This window comes from Rhyacophila brunnea, unplaced genomic scaffold (genome assembly GCF_057557595.1).
Source record: "Rhyacophila brunnea isolate RB1 unplaced genomic scaffold, BYU_Rbru_1.0 scaffold_16, whole genome shotgun sequence".
NCBI lineage: Eukaryota > Metazoa > Arthropoda > Insecta > Trichoptera > Rhyacophilidae > Rhyacophila > Rhyacophila brunnea.
In genome coordinates, this window is record NW_028232816.1 from 2939370 (window position 1) to 2959358 (window position 19989).

The 19989-nt window shown below is 32.6% G+C and overlaps 1 protein-coding gene across 1 annotated transcript; it reads right to left on the reverse strand.

The window, feature by feature from the left end:
• Positions 1 to 8097: 8097 nt before the first annotated feature.
• LOC147074212 (lysosomal proton-coupled steroid conjugate and bile acid symporter SLC46A3-like) lies at positions 8098 to 14199 on the reverse strand. The gene is made up of 4 exons (XM_085943927.1): positions 13266 to 14199; positions 11358 to 11459; positions 9981 to 10202; positions 8098 to 8258 (listed from the first exon to the last, which is right to left on the reverse strand). The coding sequence occupies exons 1-4, from the start codon at positions 14197 to 14199 to the stop codon at positions 8098 to 8100; spliced, it is 1419 nt and encodes a 472-aa protein (XP_085800053.1).
• Between the last annotated feature and the right edge of the window lie 5790 nt (positions 14200 to 19989).

Below are 19989 nucleotides of genomic sequence, written 5' to 3' on the forward strand. Positions count from 1 at the left end.
TGGTCATGACTCATTTTCATTAACGCATATTTAACGTTAGCCCAGTAAATTAAATTAAATACTGAAAATGATGTTGGTGGCCGCACATGAGAACCACTGGATTAGATTAACTAGGTATTTTAAAACTGCTCTCCTCCAAAATATTGAATATTATGCGACTTCCAGACTTTAAGCTCTAAGGTACAGAATTTTACGTCACGAATTATAAATTATTTATGCAACAAAGTTGCCAATGATTAAGCTGGCACACTATTGATGAAATATTAGGTGAGTTTGTAATGATGATCAGTAAATTCGTCCACCAGTATTAGTTGTCCGCTGAGTGAAGGCGCCACATACTAATATTTGACATAATATCATTAACCGATTCACTGCGGAGCATTTCATTACTTTTTAATCACCACATTTAAATAACATGCTAATTATATCTAATGGCCTCCTAATCAGGACACAACAGCTGTGGCGTTCGCGCTGTAAGGATTAAATACTTTTTATACTGTGTTGAGCTTAGTTCTAAATTCGAATACGATGATTCAAGATGGTATATCTATACCTATTAATTTTTTTTCTTGAAAAATATTATGCCGGGCGGGACTTGAGCCCGCATCCATCGGATTTTGAGCAATATCGTTATGTTCTCATGTGTATTAGCGACTGAATCGTATACTCTACCAATGTACTTACCTTGATTCCTAGTCGGCGTCTTTTACTTGCTTATAATTTTAATAAAACAACTTTTTTATTTAACGAATAATTTATAGGAGTGGAGGTGGCTAAATTGGTAAAACAAATTGGCCGGAATCCCTGCAGGTTGAAATACCTCCCGGCACTATATTTTGTTCAAGATTTTTGTTAATAAGTAGGTATGTTTCCAAATTATGTAGTACCTAAGTTCAATAAAGAATGTTACATTCTTAAATCTTGTGAATTATTTGTGTAATAAAAAAAATAGTTTTAATAGGTAAGTTATTTTTAGTATTAGGTCCTAGGGCTTTCAGGAACACCCTTATGTTTGTTGTTATCTAACTCTACCTTCAAAAATGTTGTTGCCATAAGCAGAAAGTGGTTGCGGCTTCCTATGTCGTGGCTTGCGTGTAACTTTGACAGAAACATTAATTATTTACATACATTGAAATACACTTACAAGATAAATAAACATTGCAAAATTATTACTTTAAATCATTTTCTCGTAGAGTGACAATTTGATGTCCCGGCCCTATGTTATCATTAAATTGATATCATATTGATGTGCATATAACCTCTTATCATAGTGTGGTATGTTTTATTTATGTTGGTAAAGTTGTTTTATCATTCAGAAAATCAATGAAAAACCGGTTCTTCATTTCATAAACAAACAGTGGCAGAACATCTTTGAAAATAATATAGCTCGAGCTATTCTCGTGTATTTGTTATCATTTTTTTAATACCTCACCAATTATTATTGTTCTTCTTTCATTTTATTTCTCCAATGTCTCAGGCTTGTTACAGGGACCATTCTCAAGAGATAAAGTGGAGGAGCGTACTTAACTGTCAATTACATGAATGCGAATATTGTTCTAAAAACTTGTGTTTCGAAAAAGGTTGAAAAATAGACTAACAACGAACATTACGCAAAGTAAATGCTGGTTGAGAATAGAGATGAGTTGGAAATACTGTCACCAGTTTGTGTACTCAAGTTTAGGATGAAACTACCCATACTCAGTATGTGTGGCCCAATAAACTTATTCCAAAAAACTAGCAATGATATCATCGCGAGTCGCTGTTCTGTGCACTCGCCAGTTGGTAGACTTTCAACAATATTGACATTTGATGCGCGCGAACGAGATAGCACTTGAATATAGGTATATTTTAATTTATTAGTCTATTGCGTTCGAATGTATGAATAATAGGTCATAAATTTTGTGTCGCAGCACAGTGGTGAGATGACGCACAGGCTTAGGCATATTATGACAGCTCAAAACATGTTTAGAATTTTAAAAAAATCACTGTTATTCATTTTTGTTAACAAGAATATTGTAACATAACAGAAAAATAACTCATAAATTTAAAATGTGTTTAAAATTTTATAATAAATGGGACTTTTCGACAAGCGGATCTCAGCATATTTTTAGCGATTCTACTGAAGCCGATACACAGTCTGAGTTTCCTGAGCCGATACGTATTTCAAAAACTAATATGGAGTTGGTTTTAGTTTCAGTTGAGTATGAAACTTTTATCGAATACGCATGCCAAACGCTCTATATAGTATTCCAAATACTAGTAAGTATTTTGGAACAAGTTTCCATACTAAGTATTTTTTTATACTGGTAGTAAGTATACTTAGTCTTCAAAATCGACCAGTTTTCCCATCTCTAGTTGAGATTGTTGTCATCGTGATTCCTCAATGATAAACAAGACAGTCTTATCACTCTCTGCTTAATATTGGAATTAAAACAATTAATTTGTAATATGTAATTTTGTACATGCAATGAGTAAGGAGCTGAATTGGGCATATTGTAGATGAAGTATAATAAAAGTGACTCTATCCAGAATCAGTGTTACATATTCAAATGGGTTAATACATAAAAAATTAACACAGTTTCAAATATTGTATTTTGACTTCTACTGAATTTGTTTCTTATCTTTAATTACATTAGAAAAAGGTATATGTATTAAAGGGAAGAATAATTAATATAAATAATCAAATGTGTTATACCTCATTATAAATTATATTTAAAACTTTATTTAAAATACAATCTTATTTTAATAAATTATATAATATTATATTATCATCATATAAAAACACAAACACCACTGTCCTTCCTTGAAGTCATTAATTAAATTTGCATGTCATTTACGTGTGGACGGTTGTGGCTTTTCACGTAGAAATTTTCGACTGTTTCTTGGGTATTTTGCATTTAATTTGTTAGGTGGCACATGTAGACAAGAATATAATAATATGATTACTTTGTACATGTACCTATATGACATATAATATCTGAAATTGAAAATTTGAAAACCTATACATTGTATAGGTTTTCACATTTTCAGGTCAGCCTGCATTTGTGGTGCATTGGTGAGTGCGGATAGTGTCTGAAGATTCCGAAAGGCGAAATCCTGATCGCAAAAAAATTACTCAAACGGAATATATCAAGAAAATGTAAGTGTAAACACATATGAGGTGTCTAATTCCAAAAAGCGATAAGTCCACATTTGGTCAAAATCGAGAAAAAAATACGCACGTAATCTTTGTTTCATATTATTTAAAGCTTGGTTGATTTCGCGCGTGTTTAAGTCAGCCAATAAGGGAACGTTCAATGTTGGAAATGGCGTCTCCCATGCTGTAGCATCCGGTAAACTCATGACAGCGCCACGGAAATATGCGCCTTATGCGGAATAAACTAAAAAGTGAGGTTCAAGTAGCGCTACGTCCAATTTTATTTTGCCTATATTTGGTTACATTTAAGAGTTTATCGGCTGAAAAAAATTGTCATTTGGTTCTAATTTCGACATAGAATACAGCGGAAAAAATAATCTCACGTTAAAACAAATAATTGAAGCTTGAAACATAAAAACGTTGTTTCCCGAAAATATTGAATTGTGGGCTTTTTGTAATTGGACGCCTCATTTCATCCGATGGACTCCCAACAACATTCAGAGTCTTTTTTAGAATTCGGCATCTCCAAAAACTTAAAATTTGATACTGAACATGAAACTTGTCGCTTTTTGTAATTAGACGCCACATATTATCGTGTATTTGTAATTTGCAAAACTGAAAAAATTTCTGAATTTTCACTTCTCAGAGTATGCGCAGTAGAAATATAGTGGTGATTTTGTTGTTTACCGATTTTGATAACCTGTCCGAACCTGTCAAATAGCACCACATAACGACAACAGATGCGTTTGCTTATGCTTGAAGAATGAGATCGGTGAGACAGTCAGCATTTTTGTGTGTGAACAATTATTGTCACGATAGTTTAATTCACACTTTATTTTCCAGTAAATCCATGTAACAATAACGTCGAGTGATTCAATAAGGACCATGAGGCAGCTGATTGCTTGATGTACCGAATTGAAAAGCGGCCACATTGGCTAGAGATACGTGAACAGAATTGTCGAGCTCATAGTGATGATGATGAGACGAAAAAATAATAATATGAACAATGTCATAATTGCAATTTTATGTTTTTGATTACAGAGTCCAAATGCTCTCACATGTTTAGTTTCACTCATTATTATTACAAGTCTGTCATCTGTCTATGATTTATTATAGGTATCAATAAATTTCTTCTATTTTATTTATATATTATTCAGTTTTGTCAATTCATCGTCTTTGGTAATTTCTTTGATGAACTGTGTTGCTTCAGATCTGTTATCAGCCTTTTGCAGATTATACAAGTACCTGAAAGTAATAAACCATTGATAAGTTTGTTTACCTTTTTGATTGACAATAATTTGCAATATTATGAATTACGATATTAACACATTCTATGACATCTATAAATGTCCTATTTTGTGAGATGTGATATTATGACAGGACGTCCATTGAAACTCTGTACTGTGGGAACGGAATATGACACGACGTTTATAGAAGTCGTATTTTCGAATAAAACAATATGTTCCCTGCTACTTCTGTCACGGTTCGAACATATTTCTATTAGATAGTGTTGTATCTCATTTTTATAATTATAATTTATCTAAATCGAAAATTTTAATATGTCTCATATAACTAACATGTATTAACTAGGGATTGCAATACCGAATGAATATATCAATACTGGTATTTCGGTATTTCTTATTGAATATCGGTATTAATACCAGTATTCGCCAAGACATATTATAGAAAAAAATAAGTACCTATCAATAAATATAACTATTTAAATCTATTTAAAACATTATTTTATGGCAACCTAAAGTACTGAGATGCCCGGGGTTCCAGCGGCTAGCTCAGGTGTCCATCGAACCCCGGATTCACAAAAAAAGATATTTTAAATTGAGGAGAAATTAAATGAAACCACGTCTGTCTCGTGCGTAACTTGGTATTATATATTTTAAATTTTCTTTACAGGTTTATATATTTTGTTTTTACAATAAGTTTCGCAGGTCCGTACATGTTGGAAAAGGGACGCTTACTTCTTTTTTTTTTCTCTTTTTAAATTCCTCGTACCCACGCCGATCAGCAAAAAGGACTCTCGTGATTGGCCAAATTTTATCGCGTGATCCTTTTGATTTGACAAATCACGAGGACCACCTCGGCACAGGCGCGCGGAGATTTTAATGTTGCCAGCAAAATTTATTAGATTTAAATACTTATATTTTATACATTATATTTAGTCTTAAAATAATCTCTTTCATCCATCATCATTTATACTTTTTAAATCAAATTAAATTTATCTTAATTACACCTCCGCCCAGTATGTGATTTTCACACACCGGACGAAGGCCTTTACTTATGAATAAAAAAAAATTTACATAGTTGAGCAAGGAATCAGATTAGATGTTTTATGAAGCCGTTTCTAGAGGTCAGGGTTACGTTTCGACTTATGACTACTAAATGATTATTTTACACCGGGAGAAGCCCGCCTGTAACAGGGGTGTATCAGTACCTACCTAAATTTATTATGTTGACCTTTATTAATATGTATTGATCATAATGTTTTAGAACTTGAAAAATCTCTCTCAAATTCAACGATTGTTGGATGTATGTAGTGTTATTGATTATTAGAAATGTTTGCTACGCATAATGTCTTTTTCAAACATGTTAATTTATAGCGACAATTCCATAAGCATGTTTGAGGGATTTTATTTTAATTTTATTTAACTTTTTGTGGTTCAAGTCAATATATTTGTGTTCCGACAACATTAAACTTATACACTTAATTTAATATACAATAAATAATAGTAAGTAAATAACATTAAATTTATTTTCGAAAAACATAAACGTGTATGCTTTTTTAATACCGAAAATATCGGTATTTTGGTATCGATAAATAATTGAATACCGGTTTTTAAATACCGGCATTGCAATCCGTAGTATTAGCTAACACCTGTCCACGAATATGTTAATATTATTATTATTCAATATTTATAATTATATCATTAATTGAATTTGAAAGTTATATATATATATATATTGTCATCCAGTGGTGAAGGGTGTAGGTAGGCTGTTAAGATCTAACATAAATAGTGCACACCAAACTTAGTCAGTTAAACGTATTTGTTTTCATTGAACTAATACCCCGTTTACACGTGCTTGGATTTACTGTTGACAGTAAACAAGAAAATGTATGGGTAAACATGTATTATCCTGCAGCGAGATAGTGGACTACAATTAGATTTGATGGACGACAATTAAATAGGATACGGCGATTTGGAAAATTAATACTAACATTGTGACAAGTCAAATGTCATTGATAATGCAAAATATTTTTTTATATATATAATTTTAAGGAATTTGTGATATACAGTAAGCGCTCGGTAATCCGGCACCTATATTTTTTCACCTATGCCGGATAGTCGGAAATGCCGGATTATTGGATTTCTATAGGAAATAATATATAAGATCCGGCACCGAACTGCCAAGCGAATGGCTCTCCGCTTTGTAATCCGGCAGTTTAATTTGAAACTTGCCGGATTATAGAGCAGGAGAGCTGAGTTGCAAAATGCCGGACTATTGGATGTGCCAGATTGGTGAACGCCAGATTACCGAGCGCCTACTGTATATTACAAATGCCGTATATAATACAACAATAGTTACAAACCGTGATAATATAATGTATATACGTTAAAGTGCCCACCACCACCCGTCATATATGCACAACCGTGGATATGCACGGCCGCTTTCTATGACGCTTTAAACGTGTCTGAAAGAAGTGATTTTAAGTGCTCATTCCGTCCCGAGACGGAGCCGCACGGGACTGATGCTGCAACCATGCACCGTAGTGCTTAAAGAAGAAAGTTAAGAAAGAAAATTTTTGTTTTTTGGACTGGCTCTGCTGTCCGCTTACGTTAAGCGCCTTGTGTACCCGCACACTGAGTGTCACGAATTGAAATGGATGAGTCTACAGAAGAGTCGGGACTATCCCGCTCCCCATACGACGCTGCAAATTTCTCAAATGCCGCAAAGTTGGCCTCGGTTGCTACCAGATCTCCATGACAAATTGACACAATAAAAAAAATGTGGCAGCGGGTGTTAGGTGTTAACTTGCAATTATTTAGACAACCGCCTTGATCAAAATCTGTATTATTTCGATTCAAGATAAATAACGGACAGGTGTTATTGTGTTAACTAGTTGGAGTAGCCCTGCAGGCATGGTATATTATTAGTAGGGCCCGGATTTATATGCTAGTGAATGTTTTGTTATGGTGTATGCAGAGCTGCACAGAAATCCGTTTTGAAAGACGCAGAATCCAAAAATAAAATTTTATTGTGCATATAAATGCATATTTGAGACATTAGTGCATATTTTAGAGCTTTTGCATTAATAATTTAATTTTTTTTTATAAATTATTTTATCGAAATATTACTAAATTAGGTAGGTAGATAGTTTAGATGCACTTGCATTTTTAATGGCATAAAAGTGAAGTCAAGTCGGGCACCTTTTTTAAAATTTAGCGCAATCACCTCTATGGACGTTGAGAGGTCGTTTTCAGCATATAAACAAAATACTGACAGATATGCGGAAAATTTAATGCCGAAGCACAATATTAAAAAAATATTGTAACTTTTTTTCGGACAAAAAAAAACAGCACTTAAATAATAGTATTTAGGAATAGTTAAGTATGTCATTTTTGTTTTTTTAAGTTGTGTATAGTTTACATTGCATTTCTTATTCAATTATTTGTACTTGTAAACAAACTATTTTGAAAATTGTAATTGATTAACTTTATATTGATTATTTGCGTTTTTTTATTATTGTATTATATTGATTGAGATTATTAATTTGTTATTCGATTTTTTATCAGTAATATTGGATGAAGTGGGTATTTACAATTTTTTTCCATAAAAATGTAAATTTTTATGATTTTAAGTGCATATGTGCATGCATATAATCATGTTTTTTGTTGCATATAAATCCGTTCCCTAATTATTAGTATGGTATAGCAAAATAAATGTGCTTACAAGAATATAAAGAGAGATGGCACCATTAATGAGGCTCCAAGTAAACAGAATGCGCCTGGAAATGTGTGAACTGTCTTCACATAAAATGCTGTGTACATCGGTCCGTAAACCAATCCCAAAATAACTTCACATACTCCGAACAAGGAGTTTACTTTTCCTGAAATAATATGGAAATATTATTCTATAATAAAATTAAAATACAAAGTACAGGCCTATAAACTTATCTGTAGAATGGCCAAAAATGGAACTACGGACTACCATAGGACGCCATTTTTTAAATTTCATTTGAATGTCAGATTTTGTCCGGTTACAAGTCTTGATTGGGTAGTTTTCGACAGTGGCTCCCCCACCCCATTCTTCAGATAAGTTTGTAGGTCTGTGTGTTTGTTTGTTCCTTCCAATTTTGAATTTAATTTGAATATGATTTTAATTTGGTGTTCTTTTGTTTAACTTTTACTCCTGTCAGAAATATTTTTTTATTTTGACACATTGTATGTATATAGAAAAATGTGGTAATCATGTATTGTTTATGAACATAACTGTTTTTAACATATTGTAAATGTGGTCTTATTCTCAAACGATTCCTTATTAGTCCTATTACTATTTCTCGAAAACAAGTTCTCATGTGGAAACCACCCTTTTAAAATCTATATTATGCCACGTTCTCATGTGTTGATTTTTGTTCTTCAACTGTTTGTTAAAAGTCGAACAAGAAATCAAAAGGAATGTTTCCACCACGTATCGATTTAAGTTGAATCGATAGTTGTAATCAAGATGGTGTCAAGTGAAACAAACAAGTTTAACGTATGTGAGTTGTTATCAATCAATTATTGACTTCAATGATGATTCACTGTTGAATCAACAAAAGTCGACCTCCATTGGTAATTAATTATTGGTAATTAAAAATGCTATGTTTTTGTTGTTTGCTGATGACTTGAAACTCTTCATGGAAGTTGTCACCTTGGACGATTGTCGCCAACTCCTACTTGATATAGATAATATATTAGATTGCGGAAGGCGTAACAAACTGGACTTCAATATTGCCTAAAATTGGGAATACACGAGTATTGTTTTTCCAGTATTCAATGATGCAGCAGTTCTCAAGCGAATATCATCTGTAAGGGATCTTGGCATTACGTTTGTCAGTAAACTGACGTTTAGTGATCATATTATGGATACCATTTGTAAAAAGGCGCTAAAAATGTTGGGTTTTGTGTTGCGTACTTCCCGGGTCTTTTCGGATGTTACGGTAATAAAAATTCTCTATAACTCCTTAGTTAAAAGCAGACTTGACAGTGGGTCTATTGTTTAGGCCTCGCATCAGTTGAAGTACAGTTTTATGGTGGAAAGGGTCCAGATGAATTATCATTTGTTATGTTAATTATTTAAAATTAATAAATTTGAATTTTAATTTGAATTCGACTTCATTCAATTCAACTTACAAGTACAATAATTTACTTGTCATTCAACATACCTACAGCTTTTTTTATGTGATTGCTCATTATTAACGCTTTCGCTGCTGAATAGATAATGAGATTTTAATTGCCCCCTTTAAAATGCACGTTAATTACATCGATCGGCCGCCTGGTCATTACGCACCGTGTGCGTCTTCCGCGTCCAAAGTATTAATAATTAGTTCACTGTACATATAAAACCCTTCATAGATTTGTATCACTAGTGTTTTTAGCTGTCAGTTTTTAAGATATTGGCAAATTGTCAAATAATTTGTGCGCTGTTAGATAAAAATATGAGAGTATGGTATTTGTTGCAAATTAATTTGCAACACGAAATGAATTACACCTAATTAGCCTTAATAACTTTTCAGCTTCACGTTTATTTATTTATAATGGTTATTTTTATATCTTTGTTATTTATTTACCTATTTCGTCCGGCTCAACAACTTTTGTAGCCATTGATTTTACTATTGTCAGTGCAGTGCCTCCAATAAATTCCACCAGAGGCGCTAAATACAGCCACCGCCTATTTGGTGCAAATGCATAGACGAAACTCGCGCATATCTTTGTAGCGCATGCCATTGTTGCCAGGATGTTATCGTTCAACTGAAAATATTTGCTCAGTATGCACAGAGCAAACGCCACACCTGAAACATTGTAGCATAATATTAAAATAAATATTTATTTTATAATTGCTAAAACACAAGCTTGTATCTCTAATAAATGAGAATTTTATTTAGCACTACAAAGGGTATCACAGTAACATCGAGGATGGAGAAAATCACATAGATGGATAGATGTGATGTGACCTCCTGGGAATAGATCCCAGAGCCGTAGGGCAGGTATGACAAGTCAGTGCCATGTGTATTTGGCTATAACAACTGCCTAGGTTTATGACGCTACATACCAGTGGCGAAGGGTGGAGGTAGGCTGTGAAGATCCAACATAAATAGTGCACACTAAACTTTGTTAATCTAACATATTTGTTTTTATTGAACTAATACTATAATGTGTAGATAGTGATTGTTAGTTTTTAAAATTCAATTAAACCCTACCTAATAATTATTCAAGCCCGTAGTAGATAATAGTCAAAAAAATGTTTATAAAACATCTAAAATTATGCCATTAAACTATAGAAACCTATCTATAGAAGAATCTTTTTTATCGATTATGGTTTGGTTTAAACAGGGCTTAATGAATTAAAAGAAATAATAAGAAATAACTTTTTATATACAACGTTTTAAAATTTTATGTTGAATATAAACTTGACTTGACTAGCTTAAACGATCAAAAAAATTTGTACTTGGCATGTCATATTGATTTCCATAGTAACGCACGTATATATTAATAATTTAGTTGCTAGGACCCCAGAGCCGTAGCTAGCCTAGTCGAAATAACTTTTCATACAAAACAGAATTAACTGAAAATGAATTCAATTCTACTTAAAGATGGCTAAAAGTATTAAAAAAATGCATTGGCATCGTATTCTGATATATTGTAAAAGTTTCAAATGTCTAGTTAGTCGGGAAGTTAGTTAAAATCGATTGCAAGATTTGTACCGGACAAATAAGAATACGAGCTAAGAATAATGTTGTAAAAATGAAAAATTGTGTTGTCATGATTTTTTATGCTTCAATTATTTTTTAAACTGAGATGTAGATAGTTTCTAACATTGTCTAGTTTATTGAAAACCACCATAGCTCTCAAAAATTTCTATTCGTTGCTTCATTTACCGCCCATATGCAAAGCATGACCTGCCTACCCCGACGGGACGACACTTTTACTTATATACAGATACTTACCAATTAATTCAATTATAATACTGTACGATGAAAACATACTGAAGTCGACTTCATCGAATTTAAAATGCCTGCGCATGTATAGATATTGAAGTAGGTTTGCTCCTGAAATGGAAAACAATTAAAATAATATTAAAACTTACTAATAATAGACAGTTAAGTAGGAATACAAAATAACTGTGTTATCTGAAATGTGTATTAAAACTTCTTTATAATTCCTTGGTTAGAAGCCGTCTTGAGAGTGGGTCTATTGTCTGGGCCCTGCATCAGTGGAAGTACGGCTTTATGGTAGAGAGGGTTCAAAAGAAATTTTTGAGACTCATTTACTTTAGGCTGTATGAATATTATCCCTGGCTCTAACCAACTGACTTTCTCTGAGGAATGTATACATTTCTTTTATTTTGTTAACTGTCAATTCATGGTGGAACTGCATTGTATTGTTGTTTTTATTCAATAAAACGCATTTTTTTTTGTAGTACTTATTCCACTTTTATTCAATAGATTAGGACGGGATTCGTCCGCCTCAGAGGGAAAAATCTTGAAAATGTCCCTCTGAGGCGGACGAAACCGGTCCTAATCTATTGATTAAAAGTGGAATAAGTACTACAAAAAAAAATGCGTTTTATTAAATAAAAACAACAATAGAATGCATACATACTGTACTTTAAAGATATCTATATTTTTATTTACAGGATATTTTATCTAACTTATTTTTTTTTCTTTTGACCATGTCCGATCCTTATAAGATAAGAACCACAATGTGGAGGTTTGTATTAACAGATTTTTGTTCTTACGAGTAATGGATATTAACCATTTGCTCAACCTATATGTCCATACACATACTCCAAACACAAATTAAAATACAATATACGTATTTACCAGGCCCAGGATTCGAACCTGGGACCCACGACATTATAAGCTGCTCGGCCATGGTACATTCATACGCGGTGTAAATTAGAAACTTTGGTAGTATCGGGTGCATCCATTATAGTAGTAGTACCAGTTGAGAGTGTAATAACAATGTTCAATCAAATCGCTTCAGATATTGATATATTACACTTATGTGAGTTTTAATGGAAGATTGTTTTAAAACTTTTTAAGATAGGGTCTACTTAGTTCACTTGGTGTATTTCCTTTACTCATATTCACCATCAAAGTGCCTTAAGCCGGCTATAAACATACTAACAGTGTACTTGTACAATTTTAATGCATATTAAGTTCATGGTTCCAGTTTACGCTTGAACCATGTCGTTAAAAAATGCAAAAAGTGACTGGTTCAGACTTGTGCAAGTCTTTGTTACGCATGTGCAAGTATGCAATATAGAAATTTAAACATTTTCACACTTGTGCAATACATAATATTATCATATTATTATACATGCTAATATGTGCACAAAATTTCACAAGTACACGACTTAAGTATGCAATTACGTTTGTAGCAGGCTTTAAGTCGACTGTGTTTAGGAAAAAGGGTGTAACCAACTACAAAAACTAATAAAGTGCTTTTATTAGATATTAACCATGTATACAACTAAATACACGTTCTATAAAATTATTATCTAAATTCAGGTTTTAATTGAGGTTAATTAATTTTTAATTTATGGAAAAAAGCACTTATCCTAAATTTTTATGATTTTTCTGTAATAACTTCTTTAATTATTATTAGATCGAAAATATATTACACCAAATCATCAATCATCATGCACTCAATGTCTGTGCCTATTTTTTTTTAAATGTTAAACTAAAAACTCTCAAAAAACGTTTTTTGCCTCTCCTGTAAAATTTGTTCAGTGAGGGTTAGGTCCTTTTTCCTAAACACGGTCGAAGTATTTGACTATTTTGGAACGATGGTGATATTTTAGCTATAGTTCAATTTATTATTCTTCGCAATGTAATATATTAGTTACCTACCTCTTACTGGTCCACTGGTTGTGATATAAGCGAGCATCAGTAATGCAATTTGCAGTTTTCTTCTTCCTTTTCGTTTTTTGAACAGAACCGAAAACGTGTCATAAATATGTCTCCAGTGGATCACTTCCTTCAATGTTATCGTGCTTTTAACTGTTACTTCTTTAGTTACCAAATTATCTTCAATTCTAAACGATACATATACCAAACCGGTTATATATAAACAAAAACATATTGTAAAAACTCCATAAAATCCAATACTTTTCAACATTATTCCACTAATCGCTCTCCCTAAAGGGGAAGCAACTGATATAAAGACATCGATAATGCCTATTCGAAGCGTTCTTTCTTGTGTTATAGTATGATCGGTAACATAGCAATACATTCCCATGATCATCGTCGACCATCCTCCAGTGAAGGCCGGAATTAATGACTCGATAAGTCCAGAAACTTCCAGTGGCCATTGAGTGTAATAGTACGTACACAACATAAGCCCGACGGCTGTGCAAGCTTCACCGATTATCGGAACGAACATGCAAGGCTTTCTTCTTCTCGTACGGTCACTCCACGCACCGATAAACAATATCAAAACGGCTGGTATAGCTGTTTGGAGAATTAATCGCAATGCATTCATGTATGCGACTAGCGATTGAACCTCGATTTCTTCAGGCCGTTGAATTGTGAAGGTTTGTCTCATTAATCCGTCGCATATTTCTGCGCTATAATTTTTATTTACACGGCAAGCTTTTTCTAGTCCCAAGTTCTGTACTGCTAAACCTTCTAAAACACTAGGCACAATGAAACATGCAATTATTGGTTCGACAGTAATATTGCTGAAGATTTTATTAATTTTTTTTACGCAAGGTAAACATTTTTTATTGAGACTTTTATGTATTTCATTGTTATAGACTTTTTCATCACTTTGTTCCATATACATTTTAGTCATGATTTGAATGTATCTAACACCTTCTATTCAAAATTAAACAATACACAAAAATTAAAATGTCTTTTTATTATGTATGCATTCACTATTATGTATTTAATTTATTTATTGTTGTAATTAGATTTAGAAAGGAATTGAAAGAAATTATAATTAGCATAAATTAATTATTTAAATACACTATCAATTAACACTATGTAAGAACTGCTTTTTACTACTGATCTAATGAAACTGTATTATCACATACAATAAATAAGAACATAATAATATAGCTACCTACTAATCGTATATTATGTGTATGCTTAAGGCTATGCTTGCGTTTGATGTTAGATATTGCATTTATATATCGTCACCTCAATACTACAACTAGATAACTTGATTTTCACTGTTTTTAAGATAGCTATTGAATTTGATTCTACATTTCCTTCTCTACAAAATGATAAAACTAGTTATATCAGAAGTTAATGGGAACTGTATTAATTTTTTGTTTAAAAATATTAGATAACTTTAAAACCATAAATGCATTAAATAATTAAAATAATAGGTACAGTTCGGTTATGAGGAATACAACAGTGGAAAACACATTTTGAAAAAACCCGATATACTGGATTATTTGTTAGTTTGGGTTAGTTTAGGTTAGGTTAGGTTTGGTTAGGTTAACCTAACAAATAATTCAGTATATCGACTATTTTCAAAATGTGTTTGCCGCTGTATTCCTCATAACCGAACTGTACCAAATAATATATTATCTACAATATTTTTTCATACAATTGAACATTATTTAATAGTTCCAAATTATTAGACAAGCAGAATTTTCCATTTTTACTTTAAATAATGATTATAGCCTAGATTTATGTTAATCAAGTAAAGCTAAAATTTCATTTTCCCAATAATGACCAAATCAGAGTTATCTAGTTGTAGTATTGAGGTGACGATATACATACGGCAAATTGTGTTGACAGTTAATATTTTGTTGTTTTTTTAATTATTAGCAAGTGCAAGTACGTTAAGCAAAAATTTGGAGAGATCCGGTCGTCGGATAGGAATCAAAGTAAGTAGGTACCTATTATTGAAACTACAAAAGCAGGTAACCGATATAAACAAAATTTAAGAATCACCTCAGTTCGTAATTAGGTAGGGTACAGGTGGCTATATTCGTAAAGTACATTGGCTAAAATCCGATGGAAGCAGATTCGAGACTCGTTTGGCACTATATTTTTTATAAGATTTTTTCTAATTTGTATGTTTCTGAGGTGTTCCAAATTAGATAATATTTTAGATTGTAGCATACTTCATTGAAATTGAAATAGCCTCATATTAATTAGTACCTACAGACTAAAAACATCTGTATGTGAACAATGTTTTCATATTTTGTAGGTATCATAAAATTTTCAATGTTCATAAATGTTCACTAAAAATGTTCATGTACATAATTTAGAAAAATCTTTGATTCAGTGGTATTTGAACATCTGTCTTCAACGCATGGGCTTTAAACATTACACTACCAACCTAAATATCCTTTGCAGACATTTTCTATGCAAATAATGGCTATATTCAGTGACGTTTCGTGGGGATAGGCAGATTGAGTGTCGCTTGGGGGCCGCAGTTACTCAAAGGCGGCAAATCGAGGAGAATCATTAGTTATGAATTATAGGTAGGTACATAGGTACCCACTTATCTAATTTAAAATGTATATAAATATGTATGCCAGTCACTCGCGAGTTTTGGAAGTTGTGGAAGTGTATTTTTAAATGTACCTATCTGAAACCGTAAACTCGTAATATTGTCTATTGAAGCAGAGATGGCATTTAAATTAGATTTAATGGTAAAATACCACATATAATATATCTTGTTAGTAATGTATCCAATACAACACATTTCTTAGATATTGGTGTCATGAAAGATGATAAAAATACTGTACGTATAAAAAAATGTGGCTCCATTTTGGCACTGCCTAGGGGCGGCATTTTGTCTAGGGACGTCACTGGCTATATTCTTAAGTTTTTGAAAAATTTATTGGTGTGAAACAGGTCGCAATCTAGCGTGGTCATCAAGGCTTTCATCAACCTATTCTCAATTGTGTTATTTAACTAAGTTCTGGGACCAACATATTAATGCATCAGTAAAGCATCTAAACTGGTGTGGTATATAATTTAGAATTAATCTGACAGCACACGACTATATATTTTTTTAAATCCATATTTCGCGTCATTTTGTATTAGATAAAATTTCACAGTTGCAGCCTTTGATAACACAAAAAACGACCCCTTTCCTTCTCCACCTAACTCAGGGAAAGAACAACAAGAGAGTAACTTGTGTTAAAAATATAATTGAGTAGGTACATAGGTAAATTCATTCCATCATTGTTTTCAGGGCCGAGGAGATATAAGTCTTACTGATAACTGTATAATGTTATAATTGAGGCGTCTAATTCCAAAAAGCGATAAGTCCACATTTGGTCAAAATCGAGAATAAAATACGCTCGTATTCTTTGTATAATTTTACACAATATGTATTGATCTATAAATTCCAAAACGCAACATAACCCTACGAAAAAAAATATTTTAAGTCTCGATTTATTACAAAAAGCGCCAAGTCCGTGATTCATATTATTTAAAGCATGGTTGATTTTGCGCGTGTTTACGTCAACCAATAAGGGAACGTTCAATATTGAAAAGGGCGTCTTCCATGCTGTCGCATCTGGTAAACTCATGACAGTGCCACGGAAATATGTGCCTTATGCGGAGTAAATTAAAAAGTGAGATACGCTACGCTACGTCCAATTTTATTTTCCCTATATTTAGTACATTTAAGAGTTTATCGCCTGAAACAAATTGCCATTTGGTTCTAATTTCGACATGAATACAACGGAAAAAATAATCTCATGTTAAAACAAATAATTGAAGCTTGAAACATAAAAACGTTGTTTCCCGAAAATATTGCATTGTGGACTTGTCGCTTTATGTAATTAGACGCCTCAATTATATTATTGTGTTGTTGTGTTAATAGTCAAATCTATGTGAAAATAAATACATTTGCGTGCGGGCTGTCAACTGTAGTATGTTGACATACTGTAGTTTAAGTACTAGAAGATATCAATATTTGTGTCGCTACATTTCAAAATCAGCCAAGTCCACCTTAAGGTATTTTTGACATTTTTGTAAATTGCTGAAGAACTACAGCTTTCTAACATTTCTGAATTATCAAAATGTGGAATTTATTAATTTTAAATATTCTATACTCGAAATAATATAAACCTGTGACTTGTATTTCAGAAAACAAAAAGCTGTTTTTCTCCTATTCATCTATTATGGACTTGGCTGATTTTGAAATCTAGCAACACATTTGGCCATGTATTTTTTTCGACTTATACGTGTGTGAATGACTATCTTAGAAATCAGGAGCATCAGTTGTTTGTTCTCGCAAGAAGCAGAACTAACCTGCCATTGGTGATGCCGATTGGGAGGGCAATAACTCTGTTCAACCAAATCGCTTCGGATGTTGATATATTCCATCTACGTGAGGATGAGTATAAATAGGTGGACGTTGTTAATTTACGTTATAAATTCTTAAAATAGGGTCTGATTAACTCATCCGGTGCACTTCCTTGTATACTTTATATATTTTTTTTGTTGTATTTACACATTTCTACTGTAGAATAACTTAATACTGATATATCTCTTTTTTTATGTACCTAATAGGTACTGTTTTAATAATATTTCTTTGTTTCTAAATGTCATGTTGTGAACGTCTTAAACTTATAATTTGTAATGTCCACAATATGTAAAATAAATAAATTGAAATTGAAACTATGTGTATTTTTTTCTTAGTGTTATTAAATACAAAAATCTTGCTAGGAATGGAGATCTCTGCCCTGTGGAAGGTAACTAGAAGAGAAACGGTTACAATATTTACTTCACCTTTCTCTGATTTATAGCAATTCATGCTAGCTTCGCTTTAATGAAAGATCTCTCTGTCAGTAATGTAAATATGCTTATCAAAACTATATGTAAATAGAAATTGTTTGTTTTTATCAGATTTTTATAGTGAATCCAACGATTTGTTTAATTTGACATTAATATATTGCTGTGAATGTAAACAAAAAGTATGCTATTAAATATATCACTGTGTGATTAATTAATTTTGTTCTCGGTCTGTTTATAGAATACTTGCAGACATGTTATTTACACATACTAAGTATTCTACCTTTGTACCTACCTAGTCGTTTCATGATAGTCTTGGAGATAATTCACTTTTATAATAGAGGCGAAGACATGCAATTATTTAGTGCTTGCCTTAAAAATAGCGGTGGCGAAGACTCAAATGATTATTGTTACAATTGCAAATTTTTCATTTTTCATTTATTATGCCATGCTGTTAAGAATTTCATTGTATTTTGAATTACAGACAATGACCTTATTAATGGACTCAATACAGTAGCTAGCGAGTAAATTCGCATGTATAGGTAGACGTCACGCAATTTCCATTATGCGATATCACGCATCGGGAATTTATAGCAATATCACCTTTATTGTAATGGCGTTAGAACAGTGTTTCTAGTATCAATGTTCATTTGAGCGAACCCGTTCGAACCGAACCATTCGGCAGACCCAACAAAAAGCATCAGGAATTTATAGCAATATCACCTTTATTGTAATGGCGTTAGAACAGATTATGCCATTCGGCAGACCCGACAATAAAGTGAGTGTCATTTTTTTTCCCAGATGACTCGTCCATATTAATGTCATTGATTACAGACCTCAATGACATTAATATGGATGAAGCATCTGGAAAAAAATGACACACTCTTTTTTGTCGGGTCTGCCGAATAGCATAATCTGTTCTAACGCCTTTACAATCAAGGTGATATTGCTATAAATTCACGATGCTTTTTGTCGGGTCAGCCGAATCTTTCAGTTCGAACGGGTTTGCTCAAATGAAAATTGATACTAGAAACACTGTTCTAACGCCATTACAATAAAGGTTATATTGCTATAAATTCCCGATGTGTGATATCGCATAATGGAAATTGCGAAATTTTGTCACATGATGTCTACCTATACATATGCGAATGTCGCTATGTGCCAATTTACTTGCAAGCTACTGTAGTGAGTGCGTTGTCCATTAATAATGTCATTGACAGACCTACACACTTATCTAAAGAATGGCCAAAAATGGAACTACGATCTACCATAGGACGCCATTTTGAAAATGTCATTCGAATGTCAGATTTTGTCTAGTCACGTGTCTTGATTGGGTAGTGTTCGACAGTGGCTCCCCCATTCCATTCTTCAGATAAGTTTGTAGGTCTGTACATAACAAGATCTCTAAATCAATTATCCAACTGTATAAAAACAATTGACTCTAAAGGTTCTAGATTTCTCATCTCGAGACATAATGACATTAAGGGCTGTCCACATATGACATCATACTCTAAGGGGAAGGGGTGGGTCTGATATAATTTGCTGATTTGTGATGAATTTTGGTCAGAGAACATGTGACGTCACAAAGTAAACAAAAATTATAAAAGGATCTGAAAACACAATATCGATCGATCGAGGATTTAAGGATAAATTTAAAAAAATCATTTTTTCTATTTTTTAAGTTTTAGGGGAGGGGGGTGTCAAAAATGTGACGTTATATACACAGGGGGATAAATGGTTATGTGACGAAATGTGACGATGGGGGTTTAAACAAATTTAAATGAAAAGGATTTCGGGTTACAGACATTTTTATTTTTTATAAAAACCGATGTTTTAAAAATAACTATAAAAAACTTTAAAACTA

Excerpts from the sequence above, each read along its gene's own strand:
- LOC147074212 (XM_085943927.1), bottom strand. The coding sequence starts at position 14,199 with ATGTATATGGAACAAAGTGATGAAAAAGTCTATAACAATGAAATACAT. Across the intron at positions 11,460-13,265 it reads AACCAGTGGACCAGTAAGAG|GAGCAAACCTACTTCAATAT; the intron begins GTAGGTAACTAA and ends TTTCCATTTCAG. Across the intron at positions 8,259-9,980 it reads TGTTGAGCCGGACGAAATAG|GAAAAGTAAACTCCTTGTTC; the intron begins GTAAATAAATAA and ends ATATTATTTCAG.